We start from the raw sequence: 25,740 nt of genomic DNA on the forward strand, positions 1-25,740 counted from the left end.
GAGGAGGCCGAGTTCACTCACTAGTGTAGAAATCAGGTGGAAGGTAGAAGGCATTTTTCAATGTTAATTCTCCTCCAGATCTGCTGTTAAAAGGCCATAGTAGTTTGGTGATGCTCTTCCTTATGGCCTCATTATGTCCTGTTGACTTTTAAGTGTGCTCAGTTACTTGAACCATTGTTGTACTGCACCACCATTTTATGAAAAGGAAAACGCTCTTGTGTGATATACGAGGCTGAATATAAAATCAGTCCGAGAGACACAATTTAAAAAGCCATTCATTAAGTGGACCCACCTAATAAAACAATTTTGAATTAGGATCTGTGCTGCCATGGTTTTTAATTGATGAAAGGCCGTAAACTGAATCGCCAACCAATTTATTTCACCCAGAAAAAAAAAGGGAAAGAATCAAGCACTGTTGTCAGGGCATAAATTGCATAAACGCCATCTGGTAAACTGATTTCAGAATTGAATAAATGAATTGGTTTGTGCAAGCACTTGCGTGTGAGCTGGAGGAGTTCATTTCTCTGCCTATCTAATACCTCCAGCAGAATAAACACAAAGACAGAGAGAGACGGTCCACAGGCTGAAAGAGACTAATTCGCTAAAGGTCAATTGCATTACCACAGGGAAAAGGACGACTGCAGTGCTGTGATACACAGCTGAGAGGGCCCATCCCGCGGAATTTATTGCACTTAGCATCGTGCAAACACAGAAATGTGCCAGATAAGTCTTTTTTATGTAGAGGTAGATTGTTATTAGTGCCATGATTGCACGGTATGATGGCTCACCGGAGATGGAGGTCATAAAACAGGCTGAAGGTAATCAGCATCCCAGACCTCTGCTTGCATAAACACGTAGTTTCTCATACACACATCCAGTCTCACACAGACACACACACACACACATACACACACACACTCATACACACGCGTAAACATACACACACATACACGGCATGCGTGTGCAAACACACATAAACACAAAAATCGACAAACACATTTTTAAGGCAATGAGAGTGCTGAATAAAACAGACCGGTAGAGAGGGGATACTGTTTTTCAGGCAGGCCAGGCCAAAATGCATATATCCGTTTTAGCAATTGAGAGAGCAATCTGACACTGAAAATATGGTAACAAGAAGCGCTTTTTGTGCACTGAAGAATATGGTCGAGCAGCAGTCAGGCTTTGTGTGAGCTGGTCTGGTTTGAGGCAGCAGTGAGAGAGGCAGCACACACTGCAGTCCTCAGCGTCCGCGTTAACATTAAAGCCTCTCCCGCTCTGACTCGGCCACCTGGAGCTGCGAGAGCTGTAGCAATTAGCCATGAAGGCCCGTACCCGCTGTTGTTTCTGCTGATGCCAGCAAGAGCACTGCCTCAGGTGACCTGCGGCGCCGGGGAGAAACACGGCCTGAGGCAGGCGATTGGTCATCAGTCAACACGCCGTGCCATGCGGCGCTGCCTGACCTGTGTGGCCTCCTTGACTCCGTAACGGAGTTGGCTGATAACCCCGATGCAGGCGGACGGAGAGGACATCACAGGGGTGTGACGCGTTCTGGTCACCTGCGCGTTGGCTACCCGATGGCTCCCTCTGCCTCTGAGTTCCGCACACAGTTTTTGGTTTTCTGCTCAGCTCCGGGCAGGAAATGGGGGAGCCTGTCTTGCAAGCGTGAAGGCCACACGCATCTACACGTTACTGGCTGTTCACTTCCTCCAGGCAGAACAAACTGGAGAGACTGAATAGAAAGCCTTCTGTGAACTCTTTTTTTAATACCTCTTTTCAGTCCCTGGTTCTTTTGTAGGCCTGACCGTTTTGCAGACTTGTCCTTGAACGGCTTGCCGTAGGTTTTTTTATGTAGCTTTATTTAATTGATTTCTGCAGTGGACAGGGCACTGCTATATGCTTGAATCACCTTAACTGTGTTTTGTACATAGAGAAGTAATCTGGGGTTCCATCAGGCAGCCGGAGGGTGTGTGGGAGCAGGGGGAGTTTGTAAAAAGAAGCGGGAAGCCCCTGCAACAAATTCACAAAACCAGACTGGAGTTTCTGCCTTAGTTTGATCCTCCCATGATCGCCCCTGCACCGTTGATCCATGGGGGAGGCAGAATGAATGTGTGTTGGGCAGATCTCCTCTCCTGGGCCCTGCTCGGTTTGATCACACACAAGCGCGCTGGCTCCCAGTCTTGAGCACATGACTTTGATGCGACTTAGAGCTCTAGTGAGGGAGAGCCGTGTGGCCAGACAGATTGATTTAAAACCACATTCACATATCAGCTGCTCATCTGAGGCTGCAAGGGGCAGAGAGCTGCGAGGAAGATGAATAGGATGAATTGTTATATTTACCACTAACACAAAGTGATTTATATGTGATTGGTCAGTGTTTTAAGATGAAAAATGGGCTGTTCTCAAATTACCATGCAGTCAGTTTGCAACAGTGGGAACCCAGGTGGGTTGAGGAGGTGAGGCAGTACTATGAAATATATTTAACATGCTGTAGCAATGCAGGTTGTAGCCTAATTAACAGCAGTAATAGGTTTAGTTATTAAATCAGCTTGGTCAGGTGTGCTCTCAGCTAATATTGTATCTGTTTGGTAAAAGTTGCATATATATGACAGTTTGGTGTCCAGACACTTTCCCCAAGCTCTGCTAAAATGTAAATTTTAAAAGTGTCTTTAAAAATGTAATAGGCTGTGTTGTTTTGCTTTGTTGTGATCATATATGTGTCGGTTTTATAATTCATCTCATACTCTTAATTTCTACCCCCTTGTCATGGATCTGTGATGTGATAAATAAAACTTTATTTAAACAATATATTCGGCAACATTTTGAACATACTGTGATCTTAATTTAAAGGCTCTAATGCTGATGACTCCAATTCTGATGAATTCTGTAATGTAGATTAAACATTAACCAAATGTTTTAAAAAAAAAAACCTTTTAATTCAGCCATAAAAACCAACCACTTGATTGGAACACAACAGAAAGTCTGCTTGTGTTACTTTCTTCTTGATAACTGTGAACTGTTGGACACAGTACCTCAGACACTTTGAGTGCATGTTACTTTTTCTTTTTTTTTTTTTTTTTTTTTTTTTAAACATACTGTGTTCCTTTGTACATTTCAGATAAATATTTAGTAGATGGGTAAATGGTCCCAAAATCATCAAAGGCAACAATCGGCTTACAAACAGATTTGATCAGATCTCTTTAGAGAGGGAGCAGAGCGTGCAGTCATTCTTTAAGTCGGGATTTCACCACCCTGACAGCGACTGACATCGGTAATGTGTTTTCCACATAACAAGCATGTGGGCTATGTAGAATTGCTTTTCTGATATGTTTGAACTCGGCCTACTGAGCCCCAAGGTAAAGCAAAGGAAAGCTGTCCCGTATATCTGCCTGACAACCGCCATTTACGCCACTGTGTCTCACTGTGCTACTGGGGTAATGACACAGGGAACAAGGCGTACTGTTCATTTCAGCGCAAAGCCAGCCCTGCATTGTAATTCCATAAAGCTACATGGGTGTCTTTTGCTAAAATGTGCTAAACTATGAAATCAGCCCATTTGTTAAAGCACATGTCCAGGCAGTCAGCATTTTTTCCAGAGAACAATTTTAAGGTTATGAATGCTGATTTCCTACCTATGCCTGATTTTGGTGTGGAGATTCAAACAAGTACCATTTTCCCAACAGCGCATCCTTGGGTTTTGATAATCAGGTACTTGGATTGATCATGGATGTTGAAAATAATTTAAATTTGCCTTAGCTCCAGGTTGCAACTGAAAGGAATTTTGAAATCTTTCTCTTTTTTGTAAGAATTTAATGCTATGAATAATAATAATATATAAATATTTCGCAGTCATTTTGGATTTTGTAATCCAATGTTAACTACAATTTATATTTTCAAGCCCCTCTGGTTCATTATTATGATCATTATTCTCATTATTGCAGCAATTTATAATGTTAATACATGTATCTGTGCTATCGGTGTAGTAATGTCACTGTAAGGAACTTTCATCTCAGTCACACAGGGATATATGGACAGTACTACAATGCTCAAGATCTTTCATTAATTTTAAGATCAATGGGCAAAGTCAATTTGAGAGAGCATGACATGTATGTACATGTCACCCACTCTCCTAAAGCCAAGCCAGAGGATCAAGGTCATACGTATGAAGCTGCCCACACAGGTAATGTGTCCCCTACATCACCTTCTGGGAGGGGCAAGCAGTTCCATGTTTGCCGATGAACTGTGGTGATGAATGTATGCTATGTTACTTGACTGTTTTTACTTGCCATGTGATAGCTCTTCCCCTGATGGGCTGTGTGTATATGCTTCTGTTCGTTGCCCAATTGTTTGGATGTGGTGGTCGTCGTGATTTGTACCACTTTGTTTTCTGATGTTACCGTACTGTCTCTGTTGTCGCGCAGCAGTCTCTGAACGCTCGCTTATTGTCTCCATTGTTTTTCATTTCTCCTTTTTTTGCATGCCGTCCGTCCCGTTTCCCACCCACCTCCACCTGCCCTCCTCCTGGTGTGCTCAGACACCGCACCCAGCGCAGACCCCGCCTCTCACGGTTGGTACCTCTCCCTCCGTCCTGTACTGGCACAGCATGGCACAGCACAGCACTGCATGGCAGCCATTTACAATGGCTAACGCTTGAGGCTCTTTTAACTGTTCCATACACAGGGATAATGTTTGTGAATTGTGAGTGTGAGTGTGAGTGTGAGTGAGTTTGTGAGTGAGTTTGTGAATGAGTGTGTGAGTGAGTGTGTGAGTGAGTGTGTGAGTGAGTGTGTGAGTGAGTGTGTGTGTGTGTGTGTGTGTGTGTGTGTGTGTGTCTGTCTGTCTGTCTGTCTGTCTGTCTGTCTGTCTGTCTGTGTGTTTGTTTGTTTGTGTGTTTTTGAATGCGTGTGTGTGTTCTTGTACGTGTGTGCTCAGGAGCATTTGAAAGGAGGCCTAATGGGTTTTTTTTCAGCTTCAAAGTGGTCACAAAACTCTTTTAGCTGGGGCAGTGGGGGTCTCCATGACAACAGGGGCGTGCGACCATGAGGCCTCTGTCGACCTGAAGTGCACAAACACACCCTCCCCACATGATGTTATATATATATATAACTTGTTGCAACCAAGCTTCTCCTTTAGTGTTGTGCAGCAGATTCAGCATCAGATTTGGTAACAGACAGACAGTATGTCAGACCCAAGCAATGCCAGGTAAATTTCTTTTGTGCTGGAAGTCATTCTGGATGAGACCATCTGCTAAATGAGTGTAATGTAATGCAATTGTAATTGTCTGGATTTAATTATTCAGATCCATGAGTATTTGTGCATGTGCATTTCAGTTGGGATAAATGAAAAAAAAAATTAGATTTTGGACTTTGAAATATGATGAATAGCACTTACCAATGCTGCAGATCTTGTGCTTGAATAGCATAACCAGCTTCAGTGTTATTGTGATGCTTATTGAGAGAAAGATGTGAGAAACGCCCGAGCGTGGTTTATGCAGTTCGTGTAGCAGGGCTATAATTGAGCTTTCTTGCAGTTCACTGCTTTTCTAAATATCATGTCACCAGGGCAATGTTAACCTTGTAGGGCCACGGCTGCACTGCTATGATGTATCACATAGCATTACTGTAAGACACAGAATAATCTATTGCAATTTTCACTATTCAAATATCAAGCTCAGTTTAAAGAAAAGAACATGAGGTGGAACGGGAGATGAATTGATTTGTGCGGCGCTGCACAAATTGATTAAAATGTGATTCTACAGTAATCTGTATGCAGCGTAGCCGTTTCGCTTCTGTGAAGGAGAAGGGACAGGAGGGAATTGGTGACATAGGTTTTTTTGGTTAGGTGTATGCTCAAATTGCTGCTCCTTTTTTCTGCGGTTCTCAATTGATATGAAATTTGGTGAATGTGAACTTAAATGCCTGCATTTATGCTGTGAAGCTGATCATTGAACGACTGCATTTGGAACAGAGTGTGTCAGTAATGTTTGAAACCCAACCAGAATTGCCCATCATAATAATGATGCAATATGTAGCTGTAAACAGCACAGCAGCAGTGCCTAGGTCATTATATTTGACTGTTTTGGCATTGTTGGATCCGTGACATCAATTTGGGAGAATTTGTCTTCCAGTGCTGACCATGGGAAGACAGCTGAAAATGCAACCGCCTGCACACTGTGTGTTGTTGGTCACAGAGAGCAGGCCATCATAAGTGGAGACGTCCCTTTTTCCTTTGAGAAATGCTAGGCAGAAAGTGGAGGTTAAGAGTAGGGATGTACAGAGGTCTGTAAACTCAGGAGTTTCACTTCAACAGTAATGTAATGTCAGTGCAGACTCAATTCTGATATTTAAACAGTACACATAAGGGAAAAGAGTTGATTTTGTTTTCCTTTGAAGAGATACTTTAAGGGATTTTTTTTCCATTTTATTAAAAAATATCCTTTCAACAGACCCCTCAGTGAACTGGATCATGCATGTCCTCTTAGACAGTGTATCATGTGAGCAGCACTAAAAACCATAGTTTTTGAAAAGTCCTTGAATACTAATCTCTTGCCATCAGCTCCATAAGTGACTGATCAGTGGAGCCTAGGCATGTTAAAGGGACTCAACTGAGTATAGAAAGAGAAAAAATAATGTGTGTTTATATTTGAATCACAGGCATCAGTCAGCCTTTAAGGGTTGGGCAGGGTGGAGGCTATTGTGATAGTGTGTAATTACCTAAAGCATGGACTCATGTTCAACATCAGTCATTGCTTTAGCATAGTAATTCTACAGCCATTACAGCATACACTGTTAACTGTTAAGTGTTATCAAGACTCCCCCTCTTAAACACAAATGTTTGGTAGATCTTTTCCTCTCTTCTTTCTTCTTTTTTATGCTCTCTTTGTGTAGCCTAGCAACAGGCACAGGTTCAAGGAATAAGTGGGGTTTGCATTTTGGGGTGAGCGCATTTCCACAGTGAAACAGGAAGCACTGAAGAGGAACTGGTATATATCCACAACAAAGCAGTCCAGGTTTTTTTTGTTTGTTTTTTATTGTTGTGTTTGGTCTTGTTTTATATGGTTTTGTTTGTCAGGTGAAAGGCACCCTAAATGGCAGAGGATAGCTGACTCTGACAGCCTTTAGTCTCTTTATGAAAAAATGAAAAAAACAAGGTATGATCTTGTGTGGGGGGTGAAGTCAAAGTCCTGTTGCTTGATGTGTATGAATCACAGCACAGGCCTTAAGGAATATGGCTCCCTTGGTCAGATAGATCATATCAGCACGTCAGCATGCCTGTCAGATGGAGCCTCTGTTACATCACCCTGCCGCAGAGTATCAGCCATGCTTTCTTTACTTGGAATGGCATGTGTTTAATGTCCGATTCCGTCAGGGTCCGGGCGCATAAAGTTGATTTATTGATACCCTGTCAGGGCCATTTTTCTTTATAGCAAATGAAGCACATGTATAGATTTTTCTCTCTCTCCTTCATTTCAGAATGCACTGCTGCAGTGTGAATTAAATCTCACAATTGCCCTCGGTGTCACGTGTCACCCCTGCACTCACCCACTCAAGCGTGAGAGTTGCATAGCTTGTGCAGTGAAAAGAGGCTGACGGAGCGCACCTCGCCTAGTTCAGTCACCTCGGCATCTTTTTGTTCTGTGCCGTTTCTGTGTGGCTTTTAGAAATCACTGGAATGTCACCCGATACATTCTTTGATAACGTTCCCAATTCAACTACGAAAAACTACAAAAACCATGTTCCTCAAAACTCTTGTAAAGTAACTTTCATGTTGTTTCACTTGTATCTCAAGCCAAAGCTGAACCAAAATCACTGCATATACCAGCAAAATTAAATCAATGAAATTTTGTAGTAAACATTCTGAAATATCCTGCAAACTGATAGTTCATGCACTTTTTGAAGTAGTAGACATTCTGAGGTATTCTAAAACCTTTGATAGTTTGCGCTTGTTGAATGTGTTACAGATATTGGGGCTATTGGTAGCATTTCCTTCTTTGTGTAGAGGTTTGTTCAGCGTATATGTTTCTACTAACAGCTAACAACTCATGGTCCAAATACAACAAATTGCAGAAGCAAATGGCACATCAATGTGTGACAGCAAAGTTTTTTTGGTCATCTGCTGGCCAATGTGTATAGTGCCTCCAAGTCAGGAACGGGTTTATAAAGTAAAGCCCCTGAATAAATCCACTGCAGGAGCAAATGGCAGTTTCAGATGCTCAAATTGGGATGTGACTTTATTGAGGCGTTTGCTGTCTGTAAACCCAAACCACTGTTTGACATAAGCCGAGTTGCCACTGATGCAAAGCTGTTTGACATTCTGAGAGTTCCAGTGTTAACCGCCTCCCTCCCCCTCTCAAAGCAGTCTCCATGGCAATGCCCCTACTTGTTGTGCCACAGAAATGTCTGTGTTATTCAACACCGTTTTTGATTTGAATTGCTAAAAAAAGCATATCAAATATGCTGTATTATTACAACCATTCGTCCAGCGTTGACTTAGGTGTGACATGCCATGCATGGAATCAACAATTACCTGTAATTAACCTTTTAGATTACATGGGCGGAAAGGCCTTTGTTTGGCTTCATTTCAGTATATTACCTACCTCAAGGTACAGGGAACTGATATGGAAAAGAATCATGTCTGTACATAAAAAGGAAGAATACTAACTCTGGTTACCTTCCTGTGGCTTCAGTTGTAATATATATGTATATTCACTATATGGACAAAAGTTTTTGGCCACACCTGTTAATTATTGAATTCAGTTGTTTCAATCAGACCCGTTGCCACAGGTGTATAAAATCAAGCACCTAGCCATGCAGTCTCCATTTGCAAACATTTGTGATACAAAATGGGTTGTTCTGAAGAGCTCAGTGACTTCAAGCGTGGTACTGTGATAGGATTCCACCTTTGCAATAAGACGGTTCGTGAAATTTTATCCCTGCTGGATATTCCACGGTCAACTGTAAGTGATATTATTAGAAAGTGGAAGCGTTTAGGAACAACAGCAACTCAGCCACGAAGCAGAAGACCACGTAACATCACAGAGCGGGGTCAACAACTGCTAAGGCGCATGGTGTGTAAAAGTCACCAATGCTCTGCTGATTCCATACCTGAAGTTCCGAACTTCCACTGGCATTAATTTAAGCACAAAAACTGTGCGGTGGGAGCTTCATGGAATGGGTTTCCATGGCCGAGCAGCTGCATGCAAGCCTCACATCACCAAGTCCAATGCCGCGCATCAGATGGAGTGATGTAAAGCACACCAACACAGGACTGTGGAGCAGTGGAAACTTGTTCTGTGGAGTGACGAATCATGCTTCTCTGTTTGGCAGTCAGATGGGCGAGTCTGGGTTTGGCGGATGCCGGGAGAACGTTACCTGCCTGACTGCATTGTGCCAACTGTGAAGTTTGGTGGAGGAGGGATAATGGTATGGGGCTGTTTTTCAGGGTTTGGGCTAGGCCCCTTATCTCCAGTGAAGGACAATCTTAATGCTTCAGCATACCAAGACATTTTGGACAGTGTTATGCTTCCAACTTTGTGGCAACACTTTGGGGAAGGCCCTTTTCTATTCCAACATGACTGTGCCCCAGTGCACAAAGCAAGGACTATAAAGACATGGTTTGATGAGTTGGGTGTAGAAGAACTTGACTGGCCCACGCAGAGCCCTGACCTCAACCCCACTGAGCACCTTTGGGATGAACTGGAACGGAGATTGCGAGCCAGGCCTTCTCATCCAACATCAGTGCCTGACCTCATAAATGCTCTACTGAATGGGCACAAATGGACACACTCCAAAACCTTGTGGAATGCCTTCCAAGAAGAGTGGAAGCTGTTATAGCTGCAAAAGGGGGACCAACTCCATATTAAAGTATATGTATTTGAATACAACGTCATTACAGTCCCAGTTGGTGTAATGGTCAGGCGTCCGAATACTTTTGTCCATATAGTGTATATATGTTGCTGTTTTTCTTCCCATCTGTAGAGAATCATATCAGCATACACATACACACGGCTGAAATTGTACTTTGGCTGCATGACTTCACTTTGGCAAGATAACTGCTTCCTCCTATGTTACTGTTTGTCCTTGCTGTACCTGTACAAAGGGCACGTTGCCTCAGTTCCAGTGCCATTGCGTAAAACTCACCCAGCAAACATCCAATCTGAGCGGTTTGAACTGTGGGGATGAGACACCTTCCCACTCATTCCCACAGTTTGAGAGAAGGCCAGCTCTAAGAGAAGGGGACAATTGACCAGACCCTACAGTATTCTTCGACTGGCTTTGTGAAGCTATTAAATTGCCTGCCTGCCTGTTCACAGCTGAAACGCATTGCTTCATTGAAAAAGAGTCCCTTCTGTGTGCCTAGTCCAGTTTCTATGGTTTTGCTTTGTGAATTCTTCCCTACCGGGGTATCTGCCCCAAAAATCATGACAATATGGAAACATTGCAGCTCTCACACTCAAACTATTGGAGTGCAGTTACTTACTGATAATTGACTTGATGTTAGTGTGCGACTGCAGTGCATAGAGGTTTTAGCATGAGCCTGTAGATCCCAGAGATATGGTGACCACGGTAATTGGCTCGAGACCCTCAAATCTATTAGAGAAGATGCAGAACCCCTCCCCACTCTGTTCCCCGCCCTTGCTGCAGCTCTTAATGCCACTCCACCCACGGTAAGCTGAGCATGACAACCGGACAACCCAATCTGGCCATTCGAGCAGGAGTAAATCAATCTCGCAGGCTGGCTACCTACTGAGAGGCTGGTAGCAGCTCCAGCCAGCCACTGAGATGGGTAATGAGCAGCATCTTCCCATGAGCCACTCGCCCACCTGCTGCATGCAACATCCTCCCCCCAACCCAACCCAACCCAACACACACACACACACACACAGTTGTCCTCAAGGTGTTGGTGGAATAAGTTTCTCTCTGTGGTCCTGCACCGCTCCAGGCTACAGGCCTGGTGTCTGTCGCTCGTCACGCGCTGGCAAGGGATCGGCACAGCAGAAGCTCCCAGTAATGGAACCCATTCATCTCCCTCATGCTGTGAGGTCTACTACGCCTCCTGCATTAGCTTTTTCCTCAGTTCTCATTTCAGTGCTCTCTGTTAATGAAAATGTCCCTTGAAAAAAAATGCAGCCATATTGCGCTACGTCATGATGTAAACAGCTTTAAACAGCATGGCTCAGTGAGAAGCAGTGTGAATATTTCAGGTCGGATAGTGATCTATGGTGTAATGGCTGCTATTAAACTGACAGAAATTAAAAGCATACCTGTATGCTGTAGATATCAAGAGGTTGCCTTCCACCCGCACATAAGTATCAATTACAGACCCTGTGTCTTTAGAGTGAAAATGACACCCTTCTGCTTCATGATTGCAAGCTAACGTGCAGATGTGCTGGTAGGTGAAAAATCCTCGCCTTCACTAAAGGATCAGGGACTGTTGGACCTGAAAGAAGATCAAGTTCAAATTGAATCAAGTTCCCTGGTTAAGGCATGAGAAACTGGATCGAGTTTCCCAACTAAGCGGTGAGGAACTGTTGAGATTGAATTGATTTCCCAAGCAGAACAGACCTGGAGCTGTTCTAATTAAATCACATTCCCTAGCAAAGAGATGAAGTTGTAGTCTAGTTGATTATCGAAATATTTTCTTATGAGCCACGTTGTATAGTATCGCTAAGCCACCCCCATTCTCTTAAAGAACATTCAAGGCACATCTTTTGCCTCTAGCCTGTTGATTTAAGGTTAAACATGCATTTTGAAGCAACATGATTCTTGGTGTTCTGCCAGTTGGCTGGTTTCTGGCAAATGCGAGACAAGAATTAGTCGTGATCCAGTAGCTCTCTGGTGAGAGTGTGAGCCACAGCCACAGGCCCAGAGGGTGGAGAGGGGGAGGCACATGGCTCTAGGCTTTGTGTCGCTCCCTGGAAGGGACATCTTATCCAGGACTGGCTTTGAAAAAACTTCATTTCTCCCAGTTGTGTAAGAATCGGAAATTAAAGCCTCTAGTACCAAATGTTTTTTCTTCCTCAGCAGTTCTCATATTGTTGCATTGCCACCATCACAATCAGCAAAATAAAGTACTGCTCACGCTCTGTGTTCTGACAGAAAAGGGCTGAAATATGAAAATGAAGGAACGAAAAGTATCAGTTATTTGAGGTATTTTAATTAAGCACAACAAATTAAGAGGTTTTTCCCTTGACATGGCAAATATGCTCTCTTGTGAATGTTTTTAGTGGTAGTTTTGTGTAGAAGAACACGCTTCTGGGAATCCCTGTCAAGCTAAAATCCATACTATTTAACCAGCCGGCAGAGGTTGCCCTTGATCCTGTCTCTCAGCTGCAGTGTCAGCCACGTGGCCCAGTTCTGTCCGCCCCTCAGTACTGTAAATATAGATCTGATGGGAGTTATTCTGAGGCGCCATGATGACAAGGCTCCGGGCGCACTCTGTCAGAGAAAGTGGGCTGGGATTGTGCAGGGTATGGTAAACAGGCAGCTGGAAAAATGAAGGCAGTCTTGAAGTTGAGTCAGCCTTTGCTCTGCCATTCCCTCTCAGCCCCGGATCTCTTTGTCTGCCGTATTCAATTTCCCAGGTACGCTGCGAACTCTTGGGTCCTGGGGAAGCCCGTGAAACCGCTATGCATCATTAAAACTCATGAGACTTGAGTGAAACACAAGTCCCTGGTCGGGAAGCACCCCATGCATCCAATTTTCAGTGCTCAGTTGTATGTTAGTATTTGTTCTCCTGCTGTAGCTTACAGCTGGATTGAACCATTACAAAATGGGTGAATGCTCCACCTGCCGAAGCAAGTCATAACATCAATCTTGCCATCGGACAAATAGTATCTGCGAAAACTTGGGTCAGGTAGAATGTGTTGTTCGTTCCTAGGTTACATTTCTCAGAGATGTTCGCTGTTGTGAACAGCTCTTCAGTGACTTCAACAACCCAACTTGTAAGCCTGTTATTCAGCCCCCACCAGACGTTTCCCAAAGTCTGATCAGCTGGCCATCTAGTCCAGCTAGTCCATCAACCCACTGGACTCTTTTTTTTTTCTTTTTTAATTTTTTGTTTTTTTTTGTGTCTGTGTGGCTTGGTGAGGCAAACATGGAATCCTCCGTCTATGTCTGTTAAACAGAAACAATCTTTAGCAATCAGGATTTCAATTTAGTGTACCAATTATCCAGATAATCAAAGACACCAATTTTCTTTTAAGTCTTGATATCTAAATCCAAATTAAAGAGAATCCTTCCATTTGCTTTTTTCCATTTGAACCTCATTGGTGTCCTTCATTTATGAAGTAATTAGAGTTGTAATGTGGTTAACTGAAAACCTTTCAGAGAGAGTCTAGAAATTGGACAGCATTGCAAACTGGAAGGAATCTTTGTTTTCACCTACTTCAGTGTAAACACCAATAATTGAAGGTGCTCCTTTTAAAAATAGTTATATCCCTTCTATTATATACATTTTAGTAGTGGCTAATTGAAAAACAAACTACAAATTAAATAGGGAACCTGTAATGGTCCCACTGATTTTAAAGTGATCCCGTTTTTATGGCAAACAGACAGTAGTTCTCATTACTAGTCAACCATATATTCAAGTATTGTTTTAAAAGATTGCTGTTGCTCCTTTGTGGGAACAGATACTTTACACTATTTGTTTCTGTGTCATAAAAATATCTGAATACATGTTTTCAGTGCAGTCGATGTTCCCCAAGTATAGGGAAATGTATGGAATACATACATGTATGTATAGTTTTTTGTGTTGTGATAGGGTGTTGACTATTTGTCCTCAAAACTTCATTAACAGATGATAATGATTTGCACAGAGTGTTAAAATTGTTGCAGCTTGTGATCACAGCTACTTGTTTTCACAACTGTCTTGTGAAATTAGTCAAAATCAGGATTTTACTGATATAATGGCTTTCATGGAATAAAGTAACTGTAAAATAAATGAAACCTAATGTCTCCCGTTTCTGCATCATGAGGTTATTCATAGTAGCTCCTGAGAGCTTAGGCAGGTTGCTGTCACTTTTTCCTCTGGCACCTACCACAGCCATGTGGAGCAACACAACAGTGCCTGGTGAGAGGGGCTGTGTCCTCCATCTACACTGCTGAAATACTGAATGCAACACTGAACAATCTTTGTTTAGAGCTACCTTTGCTTTGGGGCTGCCCACTTCTCTGATCAAATTAATTAATTATAATTAATTTTAACTAATTTATGCGTTTTTGCTGGCTAATTTTACCCTTAGATGTGTACAGATGTATAATACTTTTTCTCCACGCATCCTTTGGGGTTTCTCATCACTACGAGTAATTTGCTCTCCAAGAGATGAATTGCTGGGGTATTTGAAGGTGTGTGCCTGCTGAAAGCCTGACACATCAAACACAAATAAACTCGTCCCTCAAACTGGAGTAATTCACCTGCATTGTGCTGAGTAATAATCACAAACAGAGGGATGCATTATGCATTGAAATTCATGTCGCTAAACAGATTAAATAGGCTTTTAATTACTTTAACGTCGTTTCTGAAGAGGATTCATGAAGTCCAGAGTGGGACTTACGTCATAGGTGTATAACAGCTGAGGAATGCGTGTCAGTCATTCTGCCTGCCAGCTCAGTGTCAGCGTTTTTGTCATTTCTGCGTATCTGGGCTTCAGGGAAGAGGAGACAGCGGTCCCACCCCACTATAATCACCACTGCTCGATTAGAAGATTAGAATATCCAATTACCAAATCTCCTGGCCCTCAGATCAAGCTATAGCCAACACATCCTTTGAAAGGAGATACTTCCGTAGCTGCCAGGCTGGTGTTTTATTTCTTCGTCACATTGATCGCACTCGGGAATCAGCAGCGGGTTTGTTTGCCTGTGGTTACACCATTCCAGCCACCTCTTGAAGTGTGATGTATGTCTCTAATCAAGGCGGGGGGATTCGGAGAAATGCATTTTCACTCTCTTACACTCATTTCAGGCCAAGACCAGTACAGATTTGCTCACCGAGAGCACAAACTACATTTTGTGTGTATGATGGTGCCCACTGCACTTTGATGGGCAGTCTTTTTTCCACTCGACTTCTGAGAGAAGAAAAAACGTGTATCCATCCTTCATTGAAGTGGTAACCAGGGGGAAATTGAGAGTTATATTTTGTTTTAATTACAGGTAGCTGTAACTATGTGATTTAGTGTTTTCAGAAGCAGATCAGCAAAAAGTAGGTTTCAGGTTTGAATCCAGGGCACTGCTGTATGCAAAAAACAATGCAGTTAATGCAGTTATCATGAATTGCCTCAGGAGCTATGTATGGATAGCACATCAGACATAACTCTGTGTGAGAAATGCCACATGAGAGTGTCTTCCTAGCAAATCATACATCATTTGCTTGGAAGATGTGACTGAAGTTTGCATAAAGTAAATAAATATAGATGCTCTTGTTTTAAAGAGAGGTAAGGGATCAAGAAGAAAAGAGAGAAGAAAGACCAGTTAAAAAGAAAGGTGAAAGGACTGAGCAGCTAGCAGCTGAAATGAGTGAAACTGCAGTGTGAGTGTGGGGGAGTGTTAATTCCCTGCTCTACGAATCTGTGATGGAGGGGGGTCTGGGAGCTGCAGAGAGCTCTGCAGGCTGACTGTTCCACACAGCACCTCCCCACCCCCCCGTTCATCTGCCTCATCCTGCGATATGGCTCTGTGCAGAGCTGTCCAATTAGCACTAATCATAGAACATTAAAGCTGCAAAAGCTGAGCCTGCCTCATCCCTCCTCATTACAGCACCGGGCGTGGCATAGCAGGTCGCTCAAGGGCCAGCTAAGAGACCAAATGTACTTCTGCAACCCTCCACATGCTTACTCTCTCACCATTTCATGCATTGAACAGTTGTCTTTCACAATTAAAAGTTAGATATTCATAGTAAAATCTTCCAAAAAGTGAAGAAACAAGTCTGAAATGAGCTTCTGTGTATGGGTTTAGTTTAGCATCAGTTTACATTCCATGAATCTCAGTGCACAATGAACTACATTGGACTACAAGGAATGAATTTCATTGAATATTAGGTGCATATTTGCTCAGTTCTACATTATGCACTGTTTTTTGTGACTATGGAGATTTACCAGGGATGATAGTATGAAAGTACTCTGCCTACAGCAATACAATGTAAGAGTCCTCTTTAACGCACTGAAAGACACAAAAAGAAAAATACGATTGACCAGACAAATGTTGTTTTAATTGTCCACCAGGGGATAGCATCTGATGCTGTGTGAAAGTTACTAGAATTTGGCAATGAACACCCGGGTCCAGTGCGATAAAAACAAGTTCTCTTATCCTGCGGAAGTGAAGTAATTGACTCTGAGAGCCAGATAAAGTGTGGCTGGGGGCAGGCTCACTCAAGGACAAGAGAGAAAACCAGCATATTCCTACCTTTCATCAAAAAGGCAAACAATAAAAGGAAAATTGAAATAGCTTAAGCTTTTTTTGTTTTCAACCTCTCATCAACATGGAAATAATCAAGGAAATATCTCAGAGAAGCCAACCCCTTATTTTTTAAGGTCAGAATGAGTTCTCACAGATACTCTGGTCTGGTGTCGATATCTGCATTCAGCTTTAACATAATGCTTGTGGAACAGCTCATTGGTCACAATATTCAGACCATGGCATGATGGTGTCTGCTTTCAAAAAATAGCTACTTGATTTGTTTGTGGTACCTCTGCTCAGAGGCAATAATTTGAAATAATTCCAATTTAAAATTACCCATAGTGTTTGCAGCGGTTTCATTTTGTGTGAATACACAGCATATTAAAAAAAAATGAACACTGACAATATGACAGCATGCGTTTTAGAGTGCAAGAGCTGACCTTTACTCTCCTGGTCATTGCATCTTGTAACTTGTCTAAATTCTATACGCCATTTCAGTGTTTTTTTTTATGAAACTTCTGAAGCACTATGAAGGCTACCATGTAAAGAGGTCAAGCTCCAAAAGTTCACAAAAGAAAGGGGTAGGGCTGGGGTGTGAGAGGGAATGCTGGTAGGAGCAGACTCCATGTTGCTTCCCGGTTAAGGCCTTTTTTCTGTATGCTACTGTCTTCAGGGATGCATTAAGGGTCAAGTCGTAGAGGAGGAAGTCTTGGTCATTGGTAGCTTTTTAGGAGCCCACACTGCTTATTCACTCTACTTACAAAAGAGGGTGTTGGCTGACTAATGAAGCTGAGAAGTCGGTCTCCGAAAGACAGCAAACTTTTTTGTTCTGCATAGGGAGTAGTACACGCAACCCAGACTTCCACCTTCTTGCAGACTGTCTGCCCATGTTTGTCAACAGAAAGCAATTGTTTCACAGTGTCACATATCCCATTGCTCTTTGCTTCCTTTAAATGGGAAGAGGTGTTGTTGATACATAGATGGTGATGGGAAGATGTGATGAGCCTCTCTCAGGTTGCACCTTGGGGTTGTGCTACGAAATGTCTTTGACTGGATTGTCCTTAGCCACTTCCTATAGGCTAGTCGTGAAGTCATGAAGTTCATCAGGAAAAGGTGTTTCAAAGTAAGATAGAATAACCATTTTCACGACCCCAGAGAAATGGCTTCCTTTCTCCACCTGCACTCTTTTCTTATTGGAATTTCACTTGAACCCTAAGGTCCTGATTTCATGTTGAGGTCTACATAGTCTAGTCTGACTTCCTTTTGTTTTTTTTTTCTTTGTCTAGACTGTGTACATCCAAATCAAATGTCACCAATGTGTTTTTACTCTGCCGCTTTATTTTTCCGAGACGCAATCTTTTGGATTGTCCAATAGGTCACCCTTTGAAATGTTTTCAGAACAGATAGTCATTGTGTTCCACCTTTCTAAAGGTAGCAGTGGTTGAAATCATTCAAGAGCCACTGTAATGATCTCCATCAACATTCTAATATTATCATATACTGATAATTCCCCCAGCTTCCTTAGTCATGCAGTTGCCACTTTTATGCAAATCACATTTTAAGTCTTAATTATGCAGAACCAGATGATTCCAAATGTGTCATTACATTTAGTTCACACTCTGTAACCTCATTTCTGCCTGAATGTAAAAACACTTCCACAAAACAAAGTCCCCCTTGCCTGAAACATGTTTCCTGACCGTCAACAGTAATACTGTTGAAATCATTAATAATCTGAAGGAGTATAATTTGCAGGGTTGTCAGCTCCCAGTCAAGCGTAAATATTTACACAATCAACTTCTATCCATTACATCACATCAGCTGTATCCATCATACATTTACATAGACAACATTAGAGTAATAGATATAGTTGCAAACAATGATTATAGGGTAACACAAGTAAACAAAATTTCTACAGAAATATTGTGGATGTATTTCTGTAATTACTTAATGATCAAAGGTTAGTGTTAGTAAAGGTAAGTTAAGGTGCGTTTAGAGTTTACAATCAAATCATATGCAGTATGATTGTAATGATTTAACATTTTTCATTTAGAAAGACAGGCAGATTTACTGATAGCCAACCTTCCCCATAGTCCTTGTCTCTCTTGTTTGTAAATAACATTTTTTTTTTTTTAACTCACGCACTGCATCTAGACTGTTGGGAAGTACTCCTGCCAATATTTTTTGAGCTCAGACCATAATTCCCCAAAGTTATTGAGGAATTACTGTCCAAGCATTAACTGAAGAAATCTGTCTCACAAATAAATGGAGAAATTATGAAGAAGAGTCTTTAATTGCCGGTTACTTCCCTGTCTGTATATGTAGTTTAGCTCCATATAGCTAAATAAAATATTAACCTGGTTTGTATTAAATGTCAGTGTTTCATTTCATTACATTTTGCCATTTCATTGGCATATAGCAGCTAAGTTTCATATAAATTAAATGAATGTTCCTTGATAAGTGAGGAATATTTGTGCTACATTTCATGATTTTGATGCATACTGACAGTAATATTAAGAATTTCTTTTTAAAAAGTCCTGACATAATCCAGTATGGCAGCCAGACCTTGTGATTCATTGACACAAAACAGGCTGAGCAGATATATCCCTTAGCTCTCTACAGCAGTTTCATATAACAAACAATATCTTTGTTAAATACATATGATAGACTTATGGCCTTTCGGTTTCACTTTTTATTTTACTGGCTCTATCTGCCATCTCTTTTTGCCTGCAAATGTCTTATGAACAGACTTGATAAAGTGCTGCATGGATAATGCATGGCAAATATAATGCATATTGGTGCAGCAGTTCAGTAGATGTTTTTAGTATTTTGTGAAATATTGAAAACCTACTACTAGGGCAGGCCTTATTTCGCATTTCTGTATAGGAAATTATTATCAAATTATGAATTCAAATGATTCTAAATTGCAAAAATTCTAACATGGCCGATCTACTTCTGTAAATTGAAAAATTATTTCATATGATAAGGGGAGTATTTGTCCAGTGATTCACATCTGTAACATAGATTTTCATTTATTTTTGAGATTTTGTAAATGTACTTTCAGTCAACTGCTATTGTGCCAGTGCTCTGGCCAGTAGTGCTCTAATGGGCATTTGTTATTTGTCTGCCTACCTGCCAAATTTGGTGAGCAAGGGATATAGTGTTGGAAGATAATGACAGTAGAAGAGAAGGAAACCAATAATAACAGAAGGCTGTCCTGCTTCATTCATGCTAGCCCCCCTAATAAGTGACTGCTTGAAATTTTTTGTTGTCTTGCTATCAAAGAATGATCCAGTTATGAAGCCATTGTTGAAACCAGTCAGAATGGAGCTGCTAATTTGTAAGCGTACTGATACAAACTGAATTAATTAGTAGACTATTGTATATTGTATATTATTTGTATACAGTTTTGACTGTATAAGTATTGAAGTATAATGCAGCACGAGAATGTATACATTCAAAGTACAGTAAAATACAGTAAAAAAGGCACATTTACATGTACACATGCAGTGTTACCTATCATCTAGGCCTTCTGTAGGAATGGCCTGCTCTTCCACTGTGAGAGGTTAGAGCTTATGTGAGTTTTGTTGTGAGTACCCAGCCTTCACCCCTTCCCAGGACTGGCTCATGCCCATTGGTAGATACAGGAGGCCAGAGCATGACTCTGTTTGGCTAAGAAAGCAAAAAAACATTTTTTAAAGGGCTTTAATTGCCTTTAAAGGCAGCAGGGGGGAAAAAAATCAGTGTTGTCCCCAGTGATTTTGTCTCAGGCAGCAGACCCCTCTCCACTGACTCTGACTGGAAAGGCCTTTGTGAGGTGAGAAGTCCCATCTGTTCCCACCTGGGCAGAAGGTGAAAGAGCCGCATGCTGGAGACTGCCAGTCTGCCAGTTCTCCACATCTGTTCTTATGGTAGAGGTTTACTGTTTTAATTGCAGCTGCTTCCCTACAGATGCTTAATGAGCCCCAATAAACCTGACCGCTGTAACATATGGGTTGTTTATTGTGGCGGAAAAAAAGTGTAAATAGACAGAAAAATCCTCTTCATTGGCCAGTAAATTTAAAAATGGCATTTCACACAGTCAGAGCATGGGTGCTTGGGTATGCCGCACCTATTCACTCCACTTGAAAATGTTAAATAGGAATTTTTCGTGTCGGTAATAGCTCGTCTATGAGCACTTTGCAGTATACGTAATTAAATGACTTTCCATTCAATTTAGATGAGTGGAAGTTTCGGGGGTTTCATTAAAGTGCCAAATTTCTCTGAAATATTAAATATTCCTGGGGCAGAATGACTGACGGTTTTAGACGGGGGTTGTTTCGAACGTAAGGAATTTCCAAACCATCTGCCTCTTAAATTATACTACGCAAATCATATATAAAAAAAGACATTTTATTGGTTCGCCCCTAAGATTTTGCAGAATCGCAGTTTGAATTATTTTGCAATGCCCTCCTGTTTTTCATCTTGATGAGCTGATATTTCTTCCGGTCGGGACTGTTGTGGACGGCAGCCCTGGACCGCAGATTTATCAGTCAGTGAAAAATGGAAGCTGGCAGCGGGAGGACAGCCAACCCCGGGGGCCGAAGAGCCGCTGGAGGATGATGGGAAGAGACAGTCCTCCCCTCAGCCTTGCCTATTTGTCGAGTTATGTTAATTAGTATCAAGTACATGCAGTCAATGCGAGTGACTAGAGCAGGCGTGTGAGGCCCATCACAGAGTAGTACAGGCTTTGCCAACACCAACCCCACACCCCCACACTCCCCCGAATTGGAGAGGACTTTTTAAAGGGGAGGACAATCTCTAGCACGTTCACTGGGGCTTCTGTTTATCCCCGAGCCTCCCCAGACTGGGCTAAACCAGTTCACATTAACATCTTAATAGGAAAGTGTGTTAAAGCACGTCTCCTTACCTCCTCTTCTGACAAGAGCGAATTAGGTGTCAGAAGGATTTCTGCTGACTTTAATTGAATCTGCCTTCCGTGGAAAGGAAATCCAAAGTCAAAATAACCTGTTAGGTTTATCAAGTAATGTTTGGTTGCGTTTGGCAGGTAGCAGTGCGGCATTAGTCCCCGTGTCTTGCTTGGAAGTCGTTTAAGAGGAGAGATCGGTGGATGCTGACGTGCCCACACTCTCCCCTCACACTGTGCCTTTTCCCACCTTTGTTATTTCTAATAATTCTCAGCTCACCGTTTTTGTTTCTGAGCTCCCATGGGAAATCGGTAGCTCTCCGATTGCAGAGCAGAGATGAGTGCAGGAGATTGCAGATTGTAAATAGGAAAGCCGGATGAACTCCTCGTGTTTGGATTACACAAGCTTTTCTGTTTCCTTTCCCAGTCCCCCCCCCCCCCCACTGTGTTTTCCTTTCTGTTTTACTTAAGAGAACATTTTGGGATCGATCCGCAAAGGGGTGATAACTCTGTCAATATGGAGCTGGCACGCAGAACCATAGCTACAGCTTGGGGCTATTTGTGAATGGCTAGTTCAGGCTACTGTCAAAATCTAGCTCATTTAGCCTGGGATAAATGCATTACCCCTTTCTGAATCCATCTCTTTATGTGACTCTCAAGCTGATGCGTGTCCTGCGTGAAACCCTGTCTGCCAATTTATCCCCTTCATCTCGCACCAAACGCTTTAATTTCCGAAGCGACTGTGGAGATATTGATGAAAAAATTTAGCTCCACCTTTATGCAGTAGAGAACCAATCAACTCTGCAAACTGCCATTAACTTGGGTTGTCATGGATCCCTAAACTTGATCAATAAGCTTCACATGTCATTAGGGTTTAGAGTTTCAGAGGCCTGCCTTGTTCTTAAATGGGAGAGGTATAAATCTTTCTTAAAAATTGCCTGAGATTTGCACTTTTAGTCTTGTGGGCAAAATGTATTTCTCCAGCTCCTGACTGCAGACTGCACAGGAGGGCAGATTTATTTGCGCAGCTGTGCTTGCTTGGTAAGATTGAAGCTGAGAGCCTTCATGTATCACTTCATAAATCATGTACACGTTTGAATATTTTACCATTTCATGTGCTGTTCTTTTTAAATTGCGGGGGTATGCCTATTCAATAACTTTACAGGAACTGTCAGCGTACATTTTACAAAACCCTTTCAGAAGGAAAAAAGCAAATGCTAGCTAGTGTCTGAATCTAAGGCATGTACAGACAGTGTGCTTGTGAAGTGTGTACAAAGCCTCAAGTTTCTTTCTGAGTGATACCTCTGACAAAATATAATTTAGTTCTTCAGAGTATGGTAAGTACCCTTTGACGAGACAAAAAGGGAGCTGATCCATTTAAGAGTTAACTCGTGTTTACTGGTATGTGTATATACGCAAATACACCAGTGCATGCTCACAGGTTGGCCAGAAGTAGTTTTTCCCTTAATTAATGGCATTTGAACAACCCTGACAAAACATTCTAGTTTTAAGTGGTCATTTATCTTTGGCCTGACATTTCCACACCTGCTTTAGATTTCCATCAAATTCCTTATTACCATCAATATTTGTCTTGAAAGGTCAAGACCAATTTAGTGCATTGAATGAGGGGATGTTTGGGCTTTAAATTATTTGAGATGCTGGGAGTCAATTGTTGTGTGTTTTATTTGAAAAACAAAATAGATCAACAGTACTCAATGATGTGTTATACCCTCATTTCATTATCAATATAAAGAATTAAATACTGGCTTTCAAAAGTCAGAATGATGCAGATCCTACCACTCTGCTTGGAAAACGCGTTAAAGCTGAGATGTATCGATGCCTGAGTAGGTTATACACTGCAGCTGATGAGTCACCTGTAGTGTAGTTGTTCCTGTCACCTGTATCTGCAGAACTCTATCCTATTTCACACTCTATTTCATTTTGTCTAACTTAGCTTGTTCATTGCATTTATATTGTTAAAAATAAACTGCTTGTATATAAAGGTTTAAAGATTTTCTGGGCTGATACCGATTTCCTGCTTGCCCAATCATATTGGCCAATTCAGATGCCAAAGACAATTTTCTGGGAGGTTGTTTCTTGCATACAGTGAAAATTTACACCATCTAATAGCCCTGTTGGAGTTGTTGGAGTAGTAAATAGTTTCAGTGCAAGAGATATATGGACTGTACAACAGCTTTACATAAACTTCAAATGGGAATATTGTTGTAATCTACACATCTAGCTCCATAGTTTTGTCATATCAGTTCCTAGTTGACAATACAGAGCAGTTTGTTCCTCTATCTAAATATTCATTTTTCCCTCTCAGTTAATTCTACCTAAGAGTGCATCTGTGCATGTCCTTATATCTGTAGTAAGATATCACTGTCAATCATTTTAGAATGGAAATATTTGCAGACTTGCAAAGTCTAACTCTTCTATAATATTATTTTATTATTCTCTCATAACCAGCGTGTTTAGTTTATCGTTTTAATCTGTTTTAAATTCTCCATTCTGGTATCCATGTTATCAAAACCTACATGTCAATTGCACTGTTTTCACTCAAAGGAGGACAATGACATGGTTCATCATATCCCTGGTTTGATTCATTCCAAAGCATTTAATCTGTTCCCTCCAAGTAGCAGAATGTAGGAGCTATGCTTTACACAGGGGTTTCTGTTAGAGATCATAACTGAAATTGCTATTATTTTATCAATTTTTAAATTTTCCCTGCTATTGCAGATTCCAGGGCAGGCGAAGGAGCTCCACGCACGGTGGACCATGCTGTCATCGGCGGTGTTGTCGCTGTGGTGGTTTTCGCCATGCTCTGCCTACTCATTATATTGGGTCGATACTTCGCAAGACACAAAGGTGAGTTTCAGACCTCTTCTCACAGGTCTTGTCTGTGCAATAAGTACAAATGCCAGGTCAAGCAAATGCATGCATTTCACACAAATGAAAAAGGAAGGATAAATGTTGAGAACGTAATTATTACTGAAGGATTTTCCTTGAATTTTTTTTTTTGTGTGGTGTTACTCCGTGGGCTCAGAACTGTCTCTTTTTCCTTGAGTTTCTGCTGAAGCTTGAAATCCCCCTTGGATTTGTTCTGTTTTCAAGCCCACCGAGTAAGATGGATAGCCCGTAGTGAATACCATAGTTTGGGGATTTTTAAATTGGTCTCTGCTTTTTCACCTTTAATCTGGGATGTTGACTTTATTATCTGGGCAAAGACTGTTGGGAAGTGAATAATCCCTGCAGGAAATGAAGTCTGAAGTGGATTGCTTTTGCCTGCTCACATGTGAACTTGACAAGGTTAATTCAGAAGTGCAGGCATAGCAAACTGAATCACCCATTTCAGCCTTCCCTCAGAGCTGGGCTCTTCTGAATCAGAGAAATATGGTGTGCAGAAGTAAATTGTGAATTCAAATATAGGAGATGTAATAACCTTCTCCACCAACAGGTGGTTTGTCAGTCTGTCTGCCTGTCTGTCAGTAGTAACAGGATAACTGAAAATATGTTGCATAAATCTAGATAACAATTGGTGAAGCGATTGCCTACTGGCCAAAGAAGTGATCGTTTTTTAGGGCTCTTGTGGACATGAGGTGGCAGAGGTAGGCACTCTAGTGCACTCTGTTTAAACAAGTGTTTGCACGGAATGAAATAGGATTAGCCAGAGAGAGTTGTGAAGTAATACAGAACAAGAGTAAGCCTGAATTCACAGGCCAGAGGGGAATTGTTCCCTATGCAGCATTCAGTTTGTATTAATGAAGGTGGCATTATGCTTTTTGTACTCACATTTTAAAGCAGATAAATTGACTAATACCATGACCTTTGTCAAACGCATCCTGTCTGTGTTCTTTATGATAGAGCATTCAATGAGTAAGAATGTTTCAAGGCTTATTTTTTTACCTGTTTAGTTAGTGTTTTAATTGTTGTTTTACTTCAGTGATAGATGGAACAAAGGTTTCAGGCAGTTTTTCTGACATTGCTTTGTCACATCATTCACAGGCACCTACTTCACACACGAAGCCAAAGGAGCCGATGATGCAGCGGACGCCGACACGGCTATCATCAACGCCGAGGGCGGCCATAACAACTCGGACGAGAAGAAGGAGTACTACATCTAACCATGTGGGCTCATGAGTGCTCCATGCTGGGCACACAGCTTCTGAGGTGGGGTGGGGGGGGGGGGGGGTTCAGAAGAGAGGTTTTGGGTGTTGACGGGTATGGAGCTGGAAGGGAGGAGAGAAGAATTGTGTGATTTGGGTGGGTGGACTGAGTGAGGTAGGGGGCAAAGGAGTTGTTACCAGAAATCACTGTAGAGCTTCATCATTGAGCATCTCCCAGACTGCTGGTACAATTATTAGTTCAGTTTTTGACCATTTGCAGAAAATTCTGTGCCTTGTTCTGATTGTTTTTTTGTTTTTTTTTTTTTGTTTTTTTATTAAACAC

At 41.8% G+C, this 25,740-nt stretch overlaps 1 protein-coding gene across 3 annotated transcripts in view; it reads left to right on the top strand.

Annotated features, from left to right (window-relative positions):
• The window catches only part of cadm1a (cell adhesion molecule 1a), a 262,268-nt gene extending 236,853 nt beyond the window's left edge, over window positions 1-25,415 (top strand). For 2 of the 3 annotated variants that reach the window (XM_036524508.1, XM_036524509.1), the window contains 3 exons: window positions 4,532-4,564; window positions 24,031-24,159; window positions 25,297-25,415. In XM_036524508.1, the coding sequence (XP_036380401.1) occupies window positions 4,532-4,564; window positions 24,031-24,159; window positions 25,297-25,415 (281 nt within the window). The remainder of the gene's footprint in view (window positions 1-4,531; window positions 4,565-24,030; window positions 24,160-25,296) is intronic. The other variant, XM_036524510.1, reaches the window with a different exon arrangement.
• Window positions 25,416-25,740: the final 325 nt, after the last annotated feature.

Source organism: Megalops cyprinoides, chromosome 3 (genome assembly GCF_013368585.1).
Source record: "Megalops cyprinoides isolate fMegCyp1 chromosome 3, fMegCyp1.pri, whole genome shotgun sequence".
Lineage (NCBI taxonomy): Eukaryota > Metazoa > Chordata > Actinopteri > Elopiformes > Megalopidae > Megalops > Megalops cyprinoides.